Source organism: Quercus suber, unplaced genomic scaffold (genome assembly GCF_002906115.3).
Source record: "Quercus suber isolate HL8 unplaced genomic scaffold, Cork oak 2.0 scaffold_5, whole genome shotgun sequence".
Lineage (NCBI taxonomy): Eukaryota > Viridiplantae > Streptophyta > Magnoliopsida > Fagales > Fagaceae > Quercus > Quercus suber.
In genome coordinates, this window is record NW_027069471.1 from 2123270 (window position 1) to 2139739 (window position 16470).

General features: G+C 37.5%; 1 protein-coding gene across 1 annotated transcript in view; it reads right to left on the reverse strand.

The window, feature by feature from the left end:
- Nucleotides 1-1680, reverse strand: part of LOC136066757 (thaumatin-like protein 1) — a 5107-nt gene extending 3427 nt beyond the window's left edge. The window contains exon 1 of the mRNA XM_065771551.1: nt 1665-1680. Within this exon, the coding sequence (XP_065627623.1) occupies nt 1665-1680 (16 nt within the window). The remainder of the gene's footprint in view (nt 1-1664) is intronic.
- Nucleotides 1681-16470: the final 14790 nt, after the last annotated feature.

Here is a 16470-nt window from a genome sequence, read left to right on the forward strand (position 1 = left end):
GAAAGTGGAAGCAACAATTGATAATGGCTGAACCAGGGCAATAACCAACAGAATCTAAGGCATCTCAACACGTAGACCCTTTTCTCAATTTGGAACAGAGACAAGATCGTGAAGGTAGTGTGCATACTATGCATACAGATCAAAGCCAGCCACATGGTGGAAGTCACGTGTCTCATGCAGAGAAGAACCAGGATATGCAACTAGAAATTGAAAGGCTAAAGAGGGAGTTACACCATGCAAAGAGGAAATGGATTTCTTCGCATTCTGATGAAGATTTCGGTGACGAGTAGGATGTCACTTATAAGCAGAGATCTCGGACACCAATCAGTGAAACCTTTTCCTATGAAGAAGAGCATCATCGCAAGAGGCAACCTCGAAGCCCATCACATGAAGGCGTAGGGAACGATGCTATGAGCAAGGTCTTGAATCAAATTTCTAGGTCACCCTTCACGTGCAGGATTGAAGAAGCGAGACTTCCTCGGCGTTTTAACCAGCCAACCTTCACCATCTATAATGGTAAAACGGACCCTGTGGAACATGTGAGCCACTTTAATCAAAGGATGGTTGTCTATTCCAGAGATGAAGTTTTGATGTGCAAAGTTTTTTCCTCCAGTCTTGGACCGGTTGCAATGAGATGGTTTAACAGCCTAAAAGCAGTCTCCTCGGCGCCCATCTAAGCAGTATGCTGATGTAGTAAGAGAAGAAATAACAAAGCTCAAACAAGCCAGAGCTACTAAAGAGGTTTTTTTATCCTGAGTGGCTAGCAAACACTGTGGTGGTGAAGAAAAAGAATGGGAAATGGCGAGTGTGCGTCGATTTCACTGACTTAAATAAGACTTGTCCTAAGGATCCATTCTCTATGCCAAAAATTGATCAGTTAGTAGATGCCACTGTCGGCTACCCTCGGATGAGTTTCCTGGATGCCTTCCAAGGTTACCACCAAATACCGTTAGCCCTGGATGATCAGGAGAAGACTGCATTTGTCACCCCTATCGGTAACTACCATTATAAAGTGATGTCATTTGGTTTGAAAAATGCAGGATCCACTTACCAAAGAATGATGACGAGGATGTTTGCGCCACAATTGGGCAAAAGTATTGAAATTTATATAGATGACATGGTGGTAAAATGCAAGATCGTTTCTGAACATATAAAGGATCTTGAAAACATTTTTGAAGTTCTAAGAAGGCACAAGCTACGTCTAAACGCCTCCAAGTGCTCATTCGGTGTAGGGTCAGGCAAGTTCTTGGGGTACATGGTGACTTACAGGGGAATTGAAGTTAACCCCGATAAGATAAAGGCCATCCATAATCTACAAGCTCCTCGGAATCCCAAAGAAGTTTAGAAATTGACCGGAATGACAGCTGCCTTGAACCGATTCATCTCTCGGTCAGCAGATAGATGTAAACCTTTCTTCGCATTGATCAACAAATGAAAAGGGTTTGAGTGGATTGAAGAATGTGCTTCAGCCTTCCAACAACTTAAAGACTATTTGGCTCGGCCACCAATTATGTCTAGCCCTGAACCAGATGAGGTCTTGTTTACCTACATTGCGGTAGCTCCTTGTGCTATAAGTTTGGTATTGATACGAGTGGACCAAAGTATGCAAAGACCAATTTATTATGTGAGTAAGTCATTACATGAGGCCGAGATTCGGTACCTACCGCTGAAGAAAGCCATCTTAGCAGTAGTACTTGGTACACAGAAGTTGCCTTATTATTTCCAAGCACATACGGTCGTTGTGCTCACACAACTTCCACTCAAAACCGTACTTAGAAGCGCGGACTACACAGGAAGGATAGCTAAATGAGGCACTATCCTAGGAGCTTTTGACATCAAATACATGCCCTGTACTTCAATCAAGGGCCAGGTTCTCGTAGATCTAGTGGCCGAGTTCACAGAGCCTAGTTTAACAGAAGTAATGGTGGAGAAGGACATGGATGAAAAATCGGTTGGCATGATTTCTTAACAAGGCCCATCACCTTGGGAAGTATATGTAGACGGTGCAGCGAATTAGAAGGGTTCTAGTGTAGGGTTGGTGTTAATATCTCCAGAGAAGATTGTTATCAAGAAGTCAATGAGACTAAACTTCACGACCACAAATAATGAGGCCGAGTACGAAACTTTACTGATGGGAATGGCTATGATTCGAAGAATGGGAGAAAAGTTAGTAGAGGTGTTCTCGGACTTGAGATTAGTCGTTGGTCAAGTACAAGGTGAGTTTGAGGTGAAGGATGAAAGAATGCAGAGATACTTGAGCCAAGTTAAATGTCTGCAGTCGGAGTTCGACTCTTTTAATTTGCTGCACATCCCCAGAAATAGTAATGTGTATGCTGATTCTTTAGCCACGCTCGCTACCTCTTTGGCGCAAGATTTGCCGAGGGTTATCCTTGTCGAGGAACTGCATGACCCTATAGAGGCAAGAAGAAAGGTAGCCCAAGTTCACCAAATCAGGGTCGAACTCAGTTGGATGGATCCTATAATTAAATTCTTGAAGGATGATACTTTGCCCGAAGAGAGGGGCGAAGCTGACAAAGTTCGGAGGAAGGCGACCAGGTTCTGGCTATTCGAGGACCAGAAACTATACAAACGCTCCTATTCAGGACCATACTTATTATGCATGCATCCTGAAGCGATTGATTTACTATTGGAAGAGCTACATGAAGGAATCTGTAGGAGCCACACTGGAGGTAGGTCCTTGGCTCACCGAGCCATTACCCAAGGTTATTGGTGGCCAAATATGCAAAAAGAAGCTCAGGAGTATATTAAGAAGTGCGACCAATGTCAACGGTTTGCCCTAAACATTCATTAGCCAGGGGGAACCCTTAATCTGCTATCCAGCCCATGGCCTTTCACTCAATGGGGCTTAGATATCGTGGGTCCATTCCCTAAAGCTGCAGGAAACAGGAAATACCTTCTGGTCGGCACAGATTATTTCACCAAATGGGTCGAAACTGAACCTCTGGCCAACATCAGAGACGTAGATGTGCAGAAATTTGTGTGGAAGAATATTGTCACTCAGTTTGGGATTCCTCATACTCTCATCTTGGACAATGGCCTACAGTTCAATAGCAAAGCATTCACGAATTATTGTAGTAAACTGGGAATCACAAACAGGTATCCTACCCCTGCCTATCCCCAGGGGAATGGGCAAGCAGAAATAGTTAACAAAGTCATAGTTAATGGATTAAAAAAGAGACTAGACGATGCAAAAGGCAAATGGGTGGAAGAAGTGCCACACGTACTATAGGCATACAGAACTATACCTCGTAGGTCTACTAGAGAGACCCCCTTCTCAATGACCTACGGAGCTGAGGCTGTCATACCTCTGGAGACTGGGTTCCCAACTATGAAAACTAGTTTGTTCAGTCCAACTGGCAACAATGAGCAGCTAGAAAAGAGTTTGGATCTGATTGAAGAAAGGAGAGAAAATGCAATGGTCCGATTAGCACATTACCAACAAAAGCTCAAGTAGGGCTATGATGCCAACGTAAAGTTAAGGCCTCTAGAACCTGGCAATTTGGTACTCAGGAAAGTTGTGGGCACTGCAAAGAACCCAGTTTAGGGAAAGTTAGGACCCAATTGGGAAGGGCCATATCATATTACTTCAGGAGCTGGCATTGGGGCATATTTCTTGGAAGATTTGGATAGTCATGTAATATCACGCCCCTGGAATGTAAACAACCTTAAAGGTATTATTATTAATCAAGCCTTTACTTTAATCATTATGCCAATTTATCATGTAAAGTTTTTGGACCTCTCCTAAGTGTTTAAACTTAAATCCAATCATGCCTGAAGTCCTCGGACGAAATGATTTGGGTTAGTTAACACTCGTTTACAAATCTCCTAAGTGTTTAAACTTAAATCCAATCATACCTGAAGTCCTCGGACCAAATGATTTGGGTTAGTTAACACTCGTTTACAAGTCTCCTAAGTGTTTAAACTTAAATTCAATCATGCCTGAAGTCCTCGGACCAGATGATTTGGGTTAGTTAACACTCGTTTACAAGTCTCCTAAGTGTTTAAACTTAAATCTAATCATGCCTGAAGTCCTTAGACCATATGATTTGAGTTAGTTGACACTCTTTCATATTTCGCCTAAGTGTTGAAACTTAAATCTACTTACGCCCGAAATCCTCGGACCAAATGATATGGGTTAGTTAACACTGTCTTGTAGTCATTATCAAAGTTTAAATTTAACAAATCATGCCTAAATAACTTCGTCTCGTAGTCTTAAATATTGGAATAATCCGAAATCAATGCTTAGCAATACTCCTTGTGGTTATTCAAAAAAACCTGTAATACCTTCACATCATTCATTACATTCTATGTTTGTTAATAACTCTTGTATGACCTAATTCTTCCAGTATTTGAATAAGGTGTTTGCATCACTAGCACGATATCATTGTTAAGTCTGCCTGTGTTACTGTAGTTACAAGTTATAGTTATTTACAATAATAATGAGTATCATAAGGTATGCAATGAAGACAATAAAAATAAAAGAGAAGCAATTTTATTAATCAAAAGAAGGTAGTTCACAATTCCTTACATAAAAAAAAAAAAAAAAAAAAAATACAAGTATGAAATAAAAACTCCTAAATGTCTAAGCCTTCTCCTAAGGAATCGAAGGGTTGGCAGCCTAACTGGACTGAGCAATAGCAACTTCTGAGGCTTGTTCCTTAGACTTTGGAAGGGACTTCTCTTTTCCTAAGCCTTTGCCCTTATCCTGGGGAGCTTTAGTTGGCTTGCTCTGATCACTAGGTTGACCAGACTTCTTGGGGGCCTCAGGGTTGATAGGAAGGACTTGGCCGATCTGGGAGTGCTCAGAGGTCTCTTGGAGTTGTGTGGGGGGAGAGGAGTCAGACCTTGAGAGTTCGTGAATATCAGGATCATAATAGATACTCCTAGGTTACCTCAAGTCAAAGTCCGCAGAAACCCCTGTAATATCCAGCGCTTTTCCCCAAGTTACACCGCAGTACTCTCAGCAGACCATGGCAAATTGCTCAGTGAGGTTGGTTTGGGTCTCCTCCATCCCTAGCTTATACGCTGCTTGCCTTTCAGCCTTAACCGCCTCATTGGCCAACTAAGTTTTCTTCTCGGCCAAGGTGGCAATCTCCTTGGCTTTCTGAAGCTCAATTCGCAGATCCTTCACCAGAGCTCTTTCTGTTTCCAAATTGATCTCGGTCAAATTCAGCAACTGGCGTTGGTTTTCGGCTTGCTTCATGGCATTTTGGAGACCAGCATCTAGGCTATTCTTCTCCCTGGTTACCTCTTTTAATTGCTTGGACAGGTGAGTAAAGTCTTCCTTTAAATTACCTAGCGTCTTTTCTGCCTTAGACCGGGAGTAGGCCTCTACTTGGGTTTCGGTGTAGACCTCTTTGTTCCACTCCTCGGCCACATAAACCTGCTGGGTAATCTGCGTAACAGAAGGAAAAATCACAATATTAAAAAAAAAAAAATCAGCCGAAGAAATGGATTAATTTACTTACCATGGCTAAATCCCTCTATAGGGATGGAAAGAGTTCGTATTGGCTGAAACGCCTGTAGGAATCCATGTCTCGTGGGAGGAGCAGTGGTTGCTCCAAAGCCTCAGCAACGAGACCTACCCTCCCCCCATTATAATTTCTGAGAGAAGTCTTCCAAGTGATTGGAGCACCATCCAACTCTAGTCTCGGGGATCAGGTGCGAGGTTCTCGGCGCACATCAGCCACGAGGGCATTATCACGGCTCCCTGTAGACGAGGCCCTTTTACTTTGGTGGTCTTTGGCAACCTTCTGTTGTTTGGTTCCTTTCGGAGGCGCTACCTCCCTTTCTTTCTTGTCGGTGAGGGGTCTTTTCTTCTTCGGATTTGGCAATGGCTTGGCGCCGAGATCCAAAGGAACTTGAGGAGGTGGTGGAGGAAGACTAACAACTAGCTGAGACGTACTAGTCTCCTTGGGCCCAGCTTTTTTACCCCTATTCTTCATCAAATCTTTCAAGCTCGCCATGTCTTCTTCTTCTTCCGAAGAGTCTTCTGGGAGAGCTGTTATCAAGACAGGAGGACGGACACTAGATTGCCTGTCAACTTCCTCCTTGACATCCGAAACGTGTATCACTTGAACCTCTCCTAAAGCCTCTCCTCCGAATGTAAACTTATCAATTTGCTCTTCAAGCGAGGAAGTCGAAGAAGCAACACCTTCACCTTCTACTGCTGGTTCGAGAGGAACCTGTTGAACTGGCTGGACAAGCGACGGTAGACCTTGCGAATTTGGATGTGGCACGGGGGGAAGATCAAATGGAGCCAAAAAGTCTTTCCGAGCAACGTCTATGCGGTTGATGCGATAATCTCCCTGTCTTATCGCGTTGCCGACCTGCTGAAAATCGGTCGGTTTAGGCGTGTAACCAAGAATAAGAGGAACTAACTGGAGTTGCCCGTCTTCACTTACAAAAATTTCTGATCGTAGTAAATAATTGAGCGCGGCAGTGTTTGTGAGACTCAGCCGAGGGGAAACATGTTCTTTATCTGTCAACATCACAACAGAACTTAATCATAAACTTGAAAATAATGACACAAAGAGAGAACAAAATTGTTAAAAAACAGAGATCCTAAATCTACTATTAGCAAACCTAAATCTAGGATGTCTCCACCTGGCTCTCTTGGTTGGGTTGGGCAGTGAAGACCATCATGCCACATGCCCGAGACAATTAGATAGTTGTCTTTTATCCCTTTATTAGATTTGGGAAGGCAGGAGACGAGCCTAACAGCATCAGATTGTGATTTAAGATAATATCCCGCTCCTTTCTGACTATAACACTCGTACATATGTACCACGTCGAGCCAGGTGAGTCCCAATCCTAGATGACGGTTCAAATCGTTAACTGCTCCTAAGATTCTAAAGACGTTAGGTGCACATTGTTCAGCACTAAGCCTATGGTTTCGAAGGTAACTACTGATGATGGGGCCTATAGGGATAGTCATTCCTCCTTCCAGGAAGGCGATGATGGGGATTATAACTTCACCCGCCTTTCGATCTGTTAGTATTCTTTCTAGAGGGCAATATCTCAAACCCACATCTTGAGGTATGCGATATATGGCCCTAAATTCCTCCATCTGGGCGGGGCTATCCACCATATACTGAAATCTACCCATCTCAGTTAAACAAGAAAGAGGAGACTCTAAATGCAGTGATTGGGGAGTGACTACTTGAAGGCCGAGGAAGCTAGCCGAGGAGAAGATGAAAGGTTTAAATAAATGAAAACTTACACAAACTAAGTCGGGGAATGATCTTTAAACTCGTAGAGATTCTTACAAATTCTGGGTTTGATGATTGAAGAGCTCGATGGATTTGAGTGCTTTAGTTCGCTGAAAAATCAGAGAATCTGCAAAGTAAAGGAGAAAAAACCTCTTCTGGGGCTTTATATAGAGACAAACGAAGGGGTAGGAGTCATCCTGCCCAAATTCCGAGGAAGAACTACGTCCGTTGGATCAGTAGTCCACCATTGGATACCAGAGACAAAATGCCACCTAGAGTAATTAATAGCGCTTTGAGAATACTGAAACGGTAGTAGCAGTTATGAGGCGCCTAAATCTATGCTCATATACGTGTGAACTCAGATATTTTTGTACTTTAAGCTTTCATTCTGTCACAAATCAAAATCCTATTTTTTCTCCTCGGGTACGAGGGAAAAATTAAAATTTTGAGGGGCTATTGTGGGGGGTGAAAGTCCAACCTTATGTATTGGGCCTAGGGCCCTACTTGAAGGTTACTGTGTGTCCGAAGAGATGAAAGCGGTTGAGAAGAAGTCCATATGAAAGAAAGATACCTGGAAATGAAGGGGTACAGTCCGAAGAAAGCACTAGTGGTTCGAAGAGGTCATTCTCCTCAGATGCAAATATTTTTGGTCAAGCAAATATATGAAGGGTTCGAGTGATCTTCCTAACAACTTCAATGATAAGGATAAGTTTTAGGCATGCCTGGAGATGATAAGAACGGAGAATTATTTAAAAGGAAAAGCTGCTACCACCACATTAAATGCATTGCGTCTGTTTTTTTTGCCGCATTAATGTGGAGAAGACCCCTGAACAGTGTAATCTTAGGTACTACCACTCACAAAAAGCTAAAGAGGAGACCTGACGTGACATATACTCAAGTGGATACTTAGATGAAGAACAAGTGGACGATGAAGATGACGGGAAAGGATGCTATATAAAGGAAAAAAAGCCTTTGATAGGGGAGGAAGGAGAAGAAAACAAGTTCACTGTAGCTCTAAGAATTGTGTTCATCTTTCATTCAATAATATACCTCTTCGGACATCAATTTGAAGAGCTTTTAAGTGTGTTTTTATGTCAATTCATTCTTTAACACCATAGTTAATTATTGTTTAGTTCACAATCAGCCTAGCTCTTTTGCCCACTCTCTACAAATTCATTGTTCTGGGTTCATTGGGCTCATAATCCAAATCTTTTGGGCTTAGGCTACAAATCCTAACCCTACAGATGTATTTGATATATTTTTGTAAAAAGTTTAATCAATTCTTTGTTTCTTCTTCTTTGATTGCACATTAAGATTCAAATCTAAAAATCCTTCACATTAATATGAAATATGCAATTAAATGAAAAATAAACATTAGAATTTCAATTATCTTCCATGGAGTCCTACTCCCTTCTCAAGAACAACAGTAATAAACTAAATAGATTTAATCTTTCTTTTATGTTAAACAAAATTATATATTGTCCAATAAATGTTGCAAGGCCTTTTTTTATTTTGAATATTTGGTTTTTGAAAATCGAGTTTCATGTTTGCCACATGCATATCACTGAATTGAATAAAACTCGACTTTGGTGAAATCGATTTCTAATTTAAGAATGAAAGCCAAGTTCCAAAAAAAGACCATATAACTAAATAAATTGCAATAGATGCTTTTTAACAAAATAATTTTCAACAACCAAATAATTTAGCAAAAAAAGAAACAAAGATGTTGCAATTAATGTTAAAAGAAAAATTAGTAATAAATTGAAGACAAAAATTGTTTTGATTGTTTTGCAACTTTAATTTCAAATCTGCCAATTCTTCTCAATTTTTTTTCCCAAATCTACCATATTGTTTTCAAAAAACCACCTACTCCACAAAAGAATGATACCTAAAATCAACTAAATATCAATTTAAATATCTAAAAACCTAAGCTTATCAAAATTATGACTATTGATAAAGGTAATCTTTATCTTAAACTTGGATGCAACAACTACTAAGAGGGACATACACCATAGTTAGCATCGAAGAGGGGCCTGTGAACTATTTACAAAATATTGTTTGTCCCTAGCTGCCAAAGTTTTTGCTAGAGCAGATCAACATAGAGACAACCACACATGAGAATCCGAAGAGAGAACAAAGTGGATAGATGATGATCAAACCATATAAGAGGAACTCAAGCACAAACACAAACAATCAGAGCTTTAAAAGCCAAATATTTCAAAACCCATCACCTATACACTCAACCTTGGTACCTTATCACTCACTTCCCGAAGAAACCCTGTGCTTTGTCTTCATCTTCCTTACGTGGATTCCCATTTTTGTCAGATTCTCTTATGGTTTCTTGATATATTCTAAAATTTCAAAGATGAAAAACATATTAGATCAGTTAAACTCAAGACTTATTCAGATGCAAACAAAGATTAGCAACTCAAGTAAACTCAATGTAATATAACACTAATGATAAATTTAAATGTTTGTGACAAATTTAACACATCAAATACGTTGCTAGAGGAGAGATAGGACGGGAAACAGGGGGAGAAGCCTGATGCATCAAGCTTAGGGTTTCTGAAGAAATAATTCAGATTAAGTCTTTAAACAAATAATAAAGGAAAATAAGTCAATTTTAAAAAAATAATAATGATGTGAAAAATCGTGAGCTCTCTAAAGCTTGACATATATATATTAAAGAGTTGAATTTCTTTGCTTAATTTGAAGTTTACATTTGAAAATTAAATAACTTCTAAGTTGACGTTCTCTTTTTCTAGGAAATCCACTTTCAATTAAATGTTCTTTTTCCATTGTTATTTACCCAAATAGTTAGTGGACATTTTTAAAAACATAAACAAATCCATGTTTATGCAATTTATATATAAATTATCAAACATATTTCATAGAAAAGAGGAAAAGGAATAAAAATTAACAAATTACAAATTTGAATTCAATCTAAAAAATGTTGATGGTAGTAAACTATAGTTTCCATCACAATAAGTTGTCATTAACCAATCTTTGAATGCTATAGATTATACCAAAAGTTCCACTTTAGAAACTTTAGAAGATTACAAAAACAATATAGTTTTTGTCTATTAATTATGATTAAATCAAATAACAAAGTGATTAAATTGTTGAGTAAAAGTATAAATCAAATAGAAAGATGAAATATGAAGTAAAATATATATTGTGGCGGGCAAAAAGTGAGACAGGTCAGTCTCAAGTCTAAACTTGCTACTTTTGCTTACACAATTAATTTTTAAGAGATGGGATGCCTGATCAACCATAAATACCCTTAACAAGATGAAAAGATTTGACTGGAGCTGATTGAATTAATTCTAAGTGTGAATGAATGCACATAAGTAAGAAGCAGCCTTAAAGGGCCTGTATTAAGTTCCTCGGGTTTAGTTCAAGGTAGTGATTACAAGTGGTTTATCATTCTAAAAAAGTGAATCCCTTTCCTCCAAGGGCTTCATAGCTTTATATAATCAACCAAGGTGTATTTGAGCCCTACATTTGGAGGGTTAGGGTTCGATTTCTCTGATACTTGTCCCATTAAGGCCTTACTAGAATGTTTCCACACTGGGTTATGACCTGGGTTGACACTGTTCAGATGTCATTTTCTCATTAATGTAGGCATCTAAGTGGGTGCAAAGTATTGAAAGCGGAGGTGATGGATGCTTTATTCCCTTTCTTCCTAGCTTGACGACAAATCTTCCTCCTCATCCCCAATTTGCATCCAACTGCCTTTAGTCATGGTTCTTGGTCTTCCAAGGGCATGTTGGAATCCTTGGAGTCCTCAGGCGTTACAGTCTCCCTGCACCTGCAGAGGGTTACTCATATTTTCCCGAGGATATATGTTCTATTAGTGTTTTTTGAGGTTCGTAGTCCTGCCATTGTCCTTAGTCTATCTGTCTATATTCTCGGATTCTCATCCTCCCCCCCCCCCCCCACACACACACACACATATCTTATATCATATCGTGAGTTCTATTATCTTTTTTCCAAAAATAATGATTTTGGAGATTTTGTAATGCTTACACTTAAACAATTTGTTACATAGTAGTGGTTACAAATGGATCTGATTGGAATTTTTTTTTTCTTATTATAATATATGTGATATATATGATATGCGTACAAATGAACATCTTTTGCCTTCCCATGGATTCAACAGCAATTCGAAAGGTTAACTTATTCGAGAATCTCCGGATCTACGCATATTTTCAACTCCCCGAAGCATTTCGTTGAAACAATTTTGTCTTCTCCATATTACTATGTCTCTAGAGTCAATAATTTTATTATATATAAAACAATATGTAATCATTATCTGGGAGATAGTGTTTGAACCTGCAAATTAAAATGAAATAAAAAATTGAAATCATCTACAAATCAAAATTTAATGCATTCAAAACCTATTATAGATTAGTCTTGAGTACATCAATCTAAACATCAAGATTAAAAACATAGACATTAATCTCAAATTAATATCAACCGTTCTTAACCAATAAAAAAAATCAATTAATCTTTGGTCAAAAAATTGTAAAATCTATATCAATGAGAGAGAGAGAGAGAGAGAGAGAGAGAGAGAGCATATTTAAATCTAATAATGCAGAGATGAATGGGAAAAAAGTATTTAGTGAGGAAGGTGAAAAGTTGGGGGGAAGGGGGAGGGGGGAGAAGCATGCACTTTTAGGAAAATAAAATAAAATAATATAATTATAACATAAAAATAATTAAAAATGTAGAAATGAATGGGGAAAAAGTATTTAGTGAGGAAGGTGAAAAGTTGAGGGAAAGGAGGGGGGGGGAGCATGCACTTTTAGGAAAATAAAATAAAATAAAATAATTATAACGTAAAAATAATGATGTGATAAAATAATAAAATAGATCATATTGATAGTTAATGCCCATATGACAAAATAAAAGAATGAATTTACTAAGTGCAATACATTTAATTTGAGTCCAAATAAATTTTAAAAAATATTAAAGGAAAATGTCATATATATTATAGACAATGGCACACACAATTTTAAAAGCAAGTGACAACAAAATAAAAGTGAAAAAAGTAAAATAAAATTGACTTTTGGCCTTTTTCCTTATCGTGATACACTTAATTATGGGGAGAAAATTAATTGTTTTGTTTTGTATTTCGTTATTTCAAAATATGAAGTGACAACAAAAATGTATATCATTCTTTTGTATAAAATTTGGCAATTATGTGTAAAATATGGTTTTAACTTTTAAGCAAAAATAAGAATATATATATATATATGTGTGTGTGTGTGTGTGTGTGTGTGTATAATTAGATGTGCGGACCAAAGGAGAGGCAAGTTGACTGGGCCTCACTTGGGCTCACAACTTATTTGAAGAGTGGGTATAGGATTTCTCACAATGGGTGGTCCACGGCACAAAGACTCAATGAGATCACTTTTCTCCTTCTATGTGGCTACCATTTTTCTTTCACCCTTTCTCCCTCTTCCTCTCAAAATTCTTCAACCCCCCCTCCACTCTCCCACCTTTCTTATTTATAGCACTCTAATTAGTGGGGTGCTAGGATTGCTTCTGTAGTTAGTGTAATGAGAGGTCCAATGTCATCAGTTATAAGTGGCTGGTTAGGTGAGAATGGGGTGGGGCGAAGGTGACTTTGGAACTTGGTTCCCACTTTAGCAATTATGCTCGGCAGAGATGCTTTCGGGTATTGCCGATCATGTTCATGATGGGATGCTCGGCAGTTATTCTTCCCATATTGTCTGATAATGGTCTCCCGAGCAAATACTGAGTGGTAAAACCTGGGCCTACACCCCGTGTGAGCTTAGGGTGGGATACCGGGTAAAGGGGGATGGGAACAATGGGCCGCATCGTTTGTGCTTAAACCCAAGGCTCAAATGGGCTTGATCATCTCGGGACCGTACATTAGATATAATTATACTAGTTATAAGCAAGGGAAAAAAATTATTTGGTTTTAAACTATGCTGGTGTTGGAAATTCTTGCTTTCATCCTGGTCAGTGCTACAAACTTGTGCTGTCAATAAAGTCAGATCAAATGGAACTCATTGATTTCACAAAGTACCAATAATTAGCTTCATCACCAACAAGTAAAGTGATTTAGATTAGGGGAGAGAGAGAGAGAGAGAAAGAGAGAGAGAGAGAAATTTTTGTTGAACTGGAGTAGAAACTTTGGAGAAGAACAATGAAATATTTAAGAAAAGAAAAGGTTAGTTAAATTATTTTATTTTAGAAATTTATTTCATTTGTTTTAAAGATTTTATTGGTTATTTAATCACATGGTTCATGCAACATGATTTAATTGGATGTACTAACCCATGTGGTAGGTTGAGGGAGTAAATAGTAAATCACAACTCTAAAGTTTGGAGCCATTTTGATTTTGCCCCTTTAACATTTCATAATTTAATTTTGATTTGCTCAATTAGTTAGGACTTAGGGGTTCGTTTTAATTGGTACTCTCCATTAATTTTTTTTTTTTTTTCTAGCTAGCCTCAAAGACGAAGCTACATTCAGGCCCAAGGGGCCCTAGGTCCCTGAGTTGTATAATTTAAAAAAAAAAATATATATATATATATATATATTGTAGATTTGGGCCTAATTTGAATAGGATTCAAGAAAAATAAAACTTGGCACCTCTACTCATATCAAACTAAACATCACAAATCAACCCAAAAATCACGTATCAACCCATATTTTAACTCAAAGATGACCCCAAAAAAATCAAATCATATCAAATCAAACACCTACCTTAGGGCCCAAGGGGCCTAAGGCCCCAGAGTTGCATAGTTTTTATTTTTTATTTTTTATTTTTGTAAATTTGGGCCTAATTTGAATTGGACTCAAGAAAAATAAAACTTGGCACCTCTCCTCATATCAAACCAAACATCACAAATCAACCCAAAAATCACATATCAACCATATTTTAACTCAAAGTCTGACCCAAAAAAATCAAATCATATAAAATCAAACACCACATAGCAAATCATATTTGCTAATACTAAATAGATGTTTATTTGGATTTTTATGAATTTATTTAAATATTTTGGCCCCTTAATCAAATCGTTGTTGTTGTTGATGTTGTTGTTTTGTTTTTTTTTTTTTTTTTTTTTTTGGAGGGGGAATGAAATTGTTGTTAAGTGACACATCAACTAAAACTTTTTTTTAGACCAAAAAGTTTCAAACTCAATTAAACTGTTGATTTTAAAAAAAAAAAATTAAAAATTTCACTCCCTGTTTTGATGAATAGTTCAATGAAAACTTGGAAATTCGAATATTTTCTTATTTGTACGTAATCTGCCATGCATAGGATCGATAGAGTACGTTGGTTTCAGCACCAAAAAAAAGAAAAAAAAAAAAAAAAAGAGTAAGTCGGTTAAAACGTAAATGCAGAGTCAGGATTCTATGTCAATTGCGAGTCGGTGAACACAGTTCAAGCAGGATTAGGTTATCTCATTGGCTGCTATATATATTATAGTATATATTAAGAGAAGCAAAACCACATATTACTTACCAACATACTATTGATTCTCAAAGTATCTGATAGTAAAGCTTCTCAATATTCAACGTCAATCGTCTAGTTCTAGTTTTTTCTTCTCAATATTCTAGTTCTAGTTTTTTCTTCTAATTCTAGTTAGTGCTGATTCAATGGAGGCTGAACAAGAACAACATGAACCGCAAAACAGTGATTCAATGGAGGCTGAACAAGAACAACATGAACCGCAAAACAGTGATCAAAGGGCCAGAGAAACATCATACAAGAAGAGAAACCCGACCGTGATGAAGAAAGCCAATGAACTTTCTCAATTGTGCAATATCCCAGTCTGTGTGATTTCCTATGGGCCTGATGGCAATGTCGACACGTGGCCTGAAAGTCGAGATGACGTGGTGGAAGTACTCAACAAGTACAAAGACCACAGTGGAATTCATAAGAAATATCCTTTTGTGAACAAAGACAAGAACAATAACAAGGAAGAAAAAGAAGAAGATGAAGAAGAAGAAGAAGAAGATGATGATGAAGAAGAAGAAGATGAGGAGGATGTTGATGAATCAGAGGAAGATGAGGAAAGAAACAAGGTAGAAGAATTTGAGAGGGTTTTGTTAGCGTGGGAGTATGGTTGGCTTTATGATACAGATGATGAGAAGTTGTTTGAGATGAGGTTGAATTCGTTGAAGACGAAGCTTTGTGTTATGAAAAACAGGATAGAATTACTTGAGAATAAGAAAAGGAAGTGGAGTAATAATAATAATAACAACAACAGTACTACGAGCATACCTAATAATAACAATAATTATGAGGTTGGAAGTAGTAGCGGTAGTAGTAGAGCTGAGGTTGCTCGTGCTTACGGATTAATGAGTACTATTAGAAGGTTAAATTTGCCCAAGATGAGCCTATCTCAGTGCAGCCAGTGACAACCACAACCTAATTAGAAGGTTTTGGCCATGGATTGATTTTTCATGAAGCAATTTATTGTAATTTTATATATAACTTTTAGTGTTTTTAGTTCTCTTGTGATAGTTTGATATCTTTTAGTTTTTAGCTTTTAATTTTAATTTAATTTTTAATTTTCTTTTATGGTGGGGATCCAAATTTAACTCTAGAGGTTAAGCCTAGAAGATTTGGTTTCAGAAATTGAATTTAATTTCAAGCAATTTGTTGTTTCAATGTTTTTCTTTTTTCTGATTTTGTGAGAAGTTGTCTTTGTTAATTACTTGTTAGTGTTAATTTCCTTTTACTATTGGGAAACCCAAATTTGTGAGCAATAATAGTCTTTTGTGGTAGTGATAATGTTTGGCCAGACTCTGGAAATATCCCTCCAATTATTTCTTAGTATATACACACCACTTGTATAAAAAAAAAAAAAAAAAAGGATAAAATAAAATACTATTTCTAAGTGATCGATAGTAATTAAATTTTGTAATTTGTTATAATTTTTTGTTAATATTTATATAAGTAATTCTGAATATGAGGTTTCAAATATTTCAAAGGAGTAAATTGCGAATCACATCCCTAAAATTGGGGTAATTTTGATTCTAATTCTTAATTTTTCAAAATTTATATTCACCCTCTTAACATTAGAGGTTCATTTTGATTAGAAACTCCTCCATGAACAAAAATCCTAGTTGGTTGTGAAGTGACACTTCCCTTTACAATATTTCTGGACATTAAAATTTTCTCAAGAAAATCAAAATGTTCTTTCGAAACAAACACTCAAAAAAATTTTCAAACATAATCAAACCCATCAAT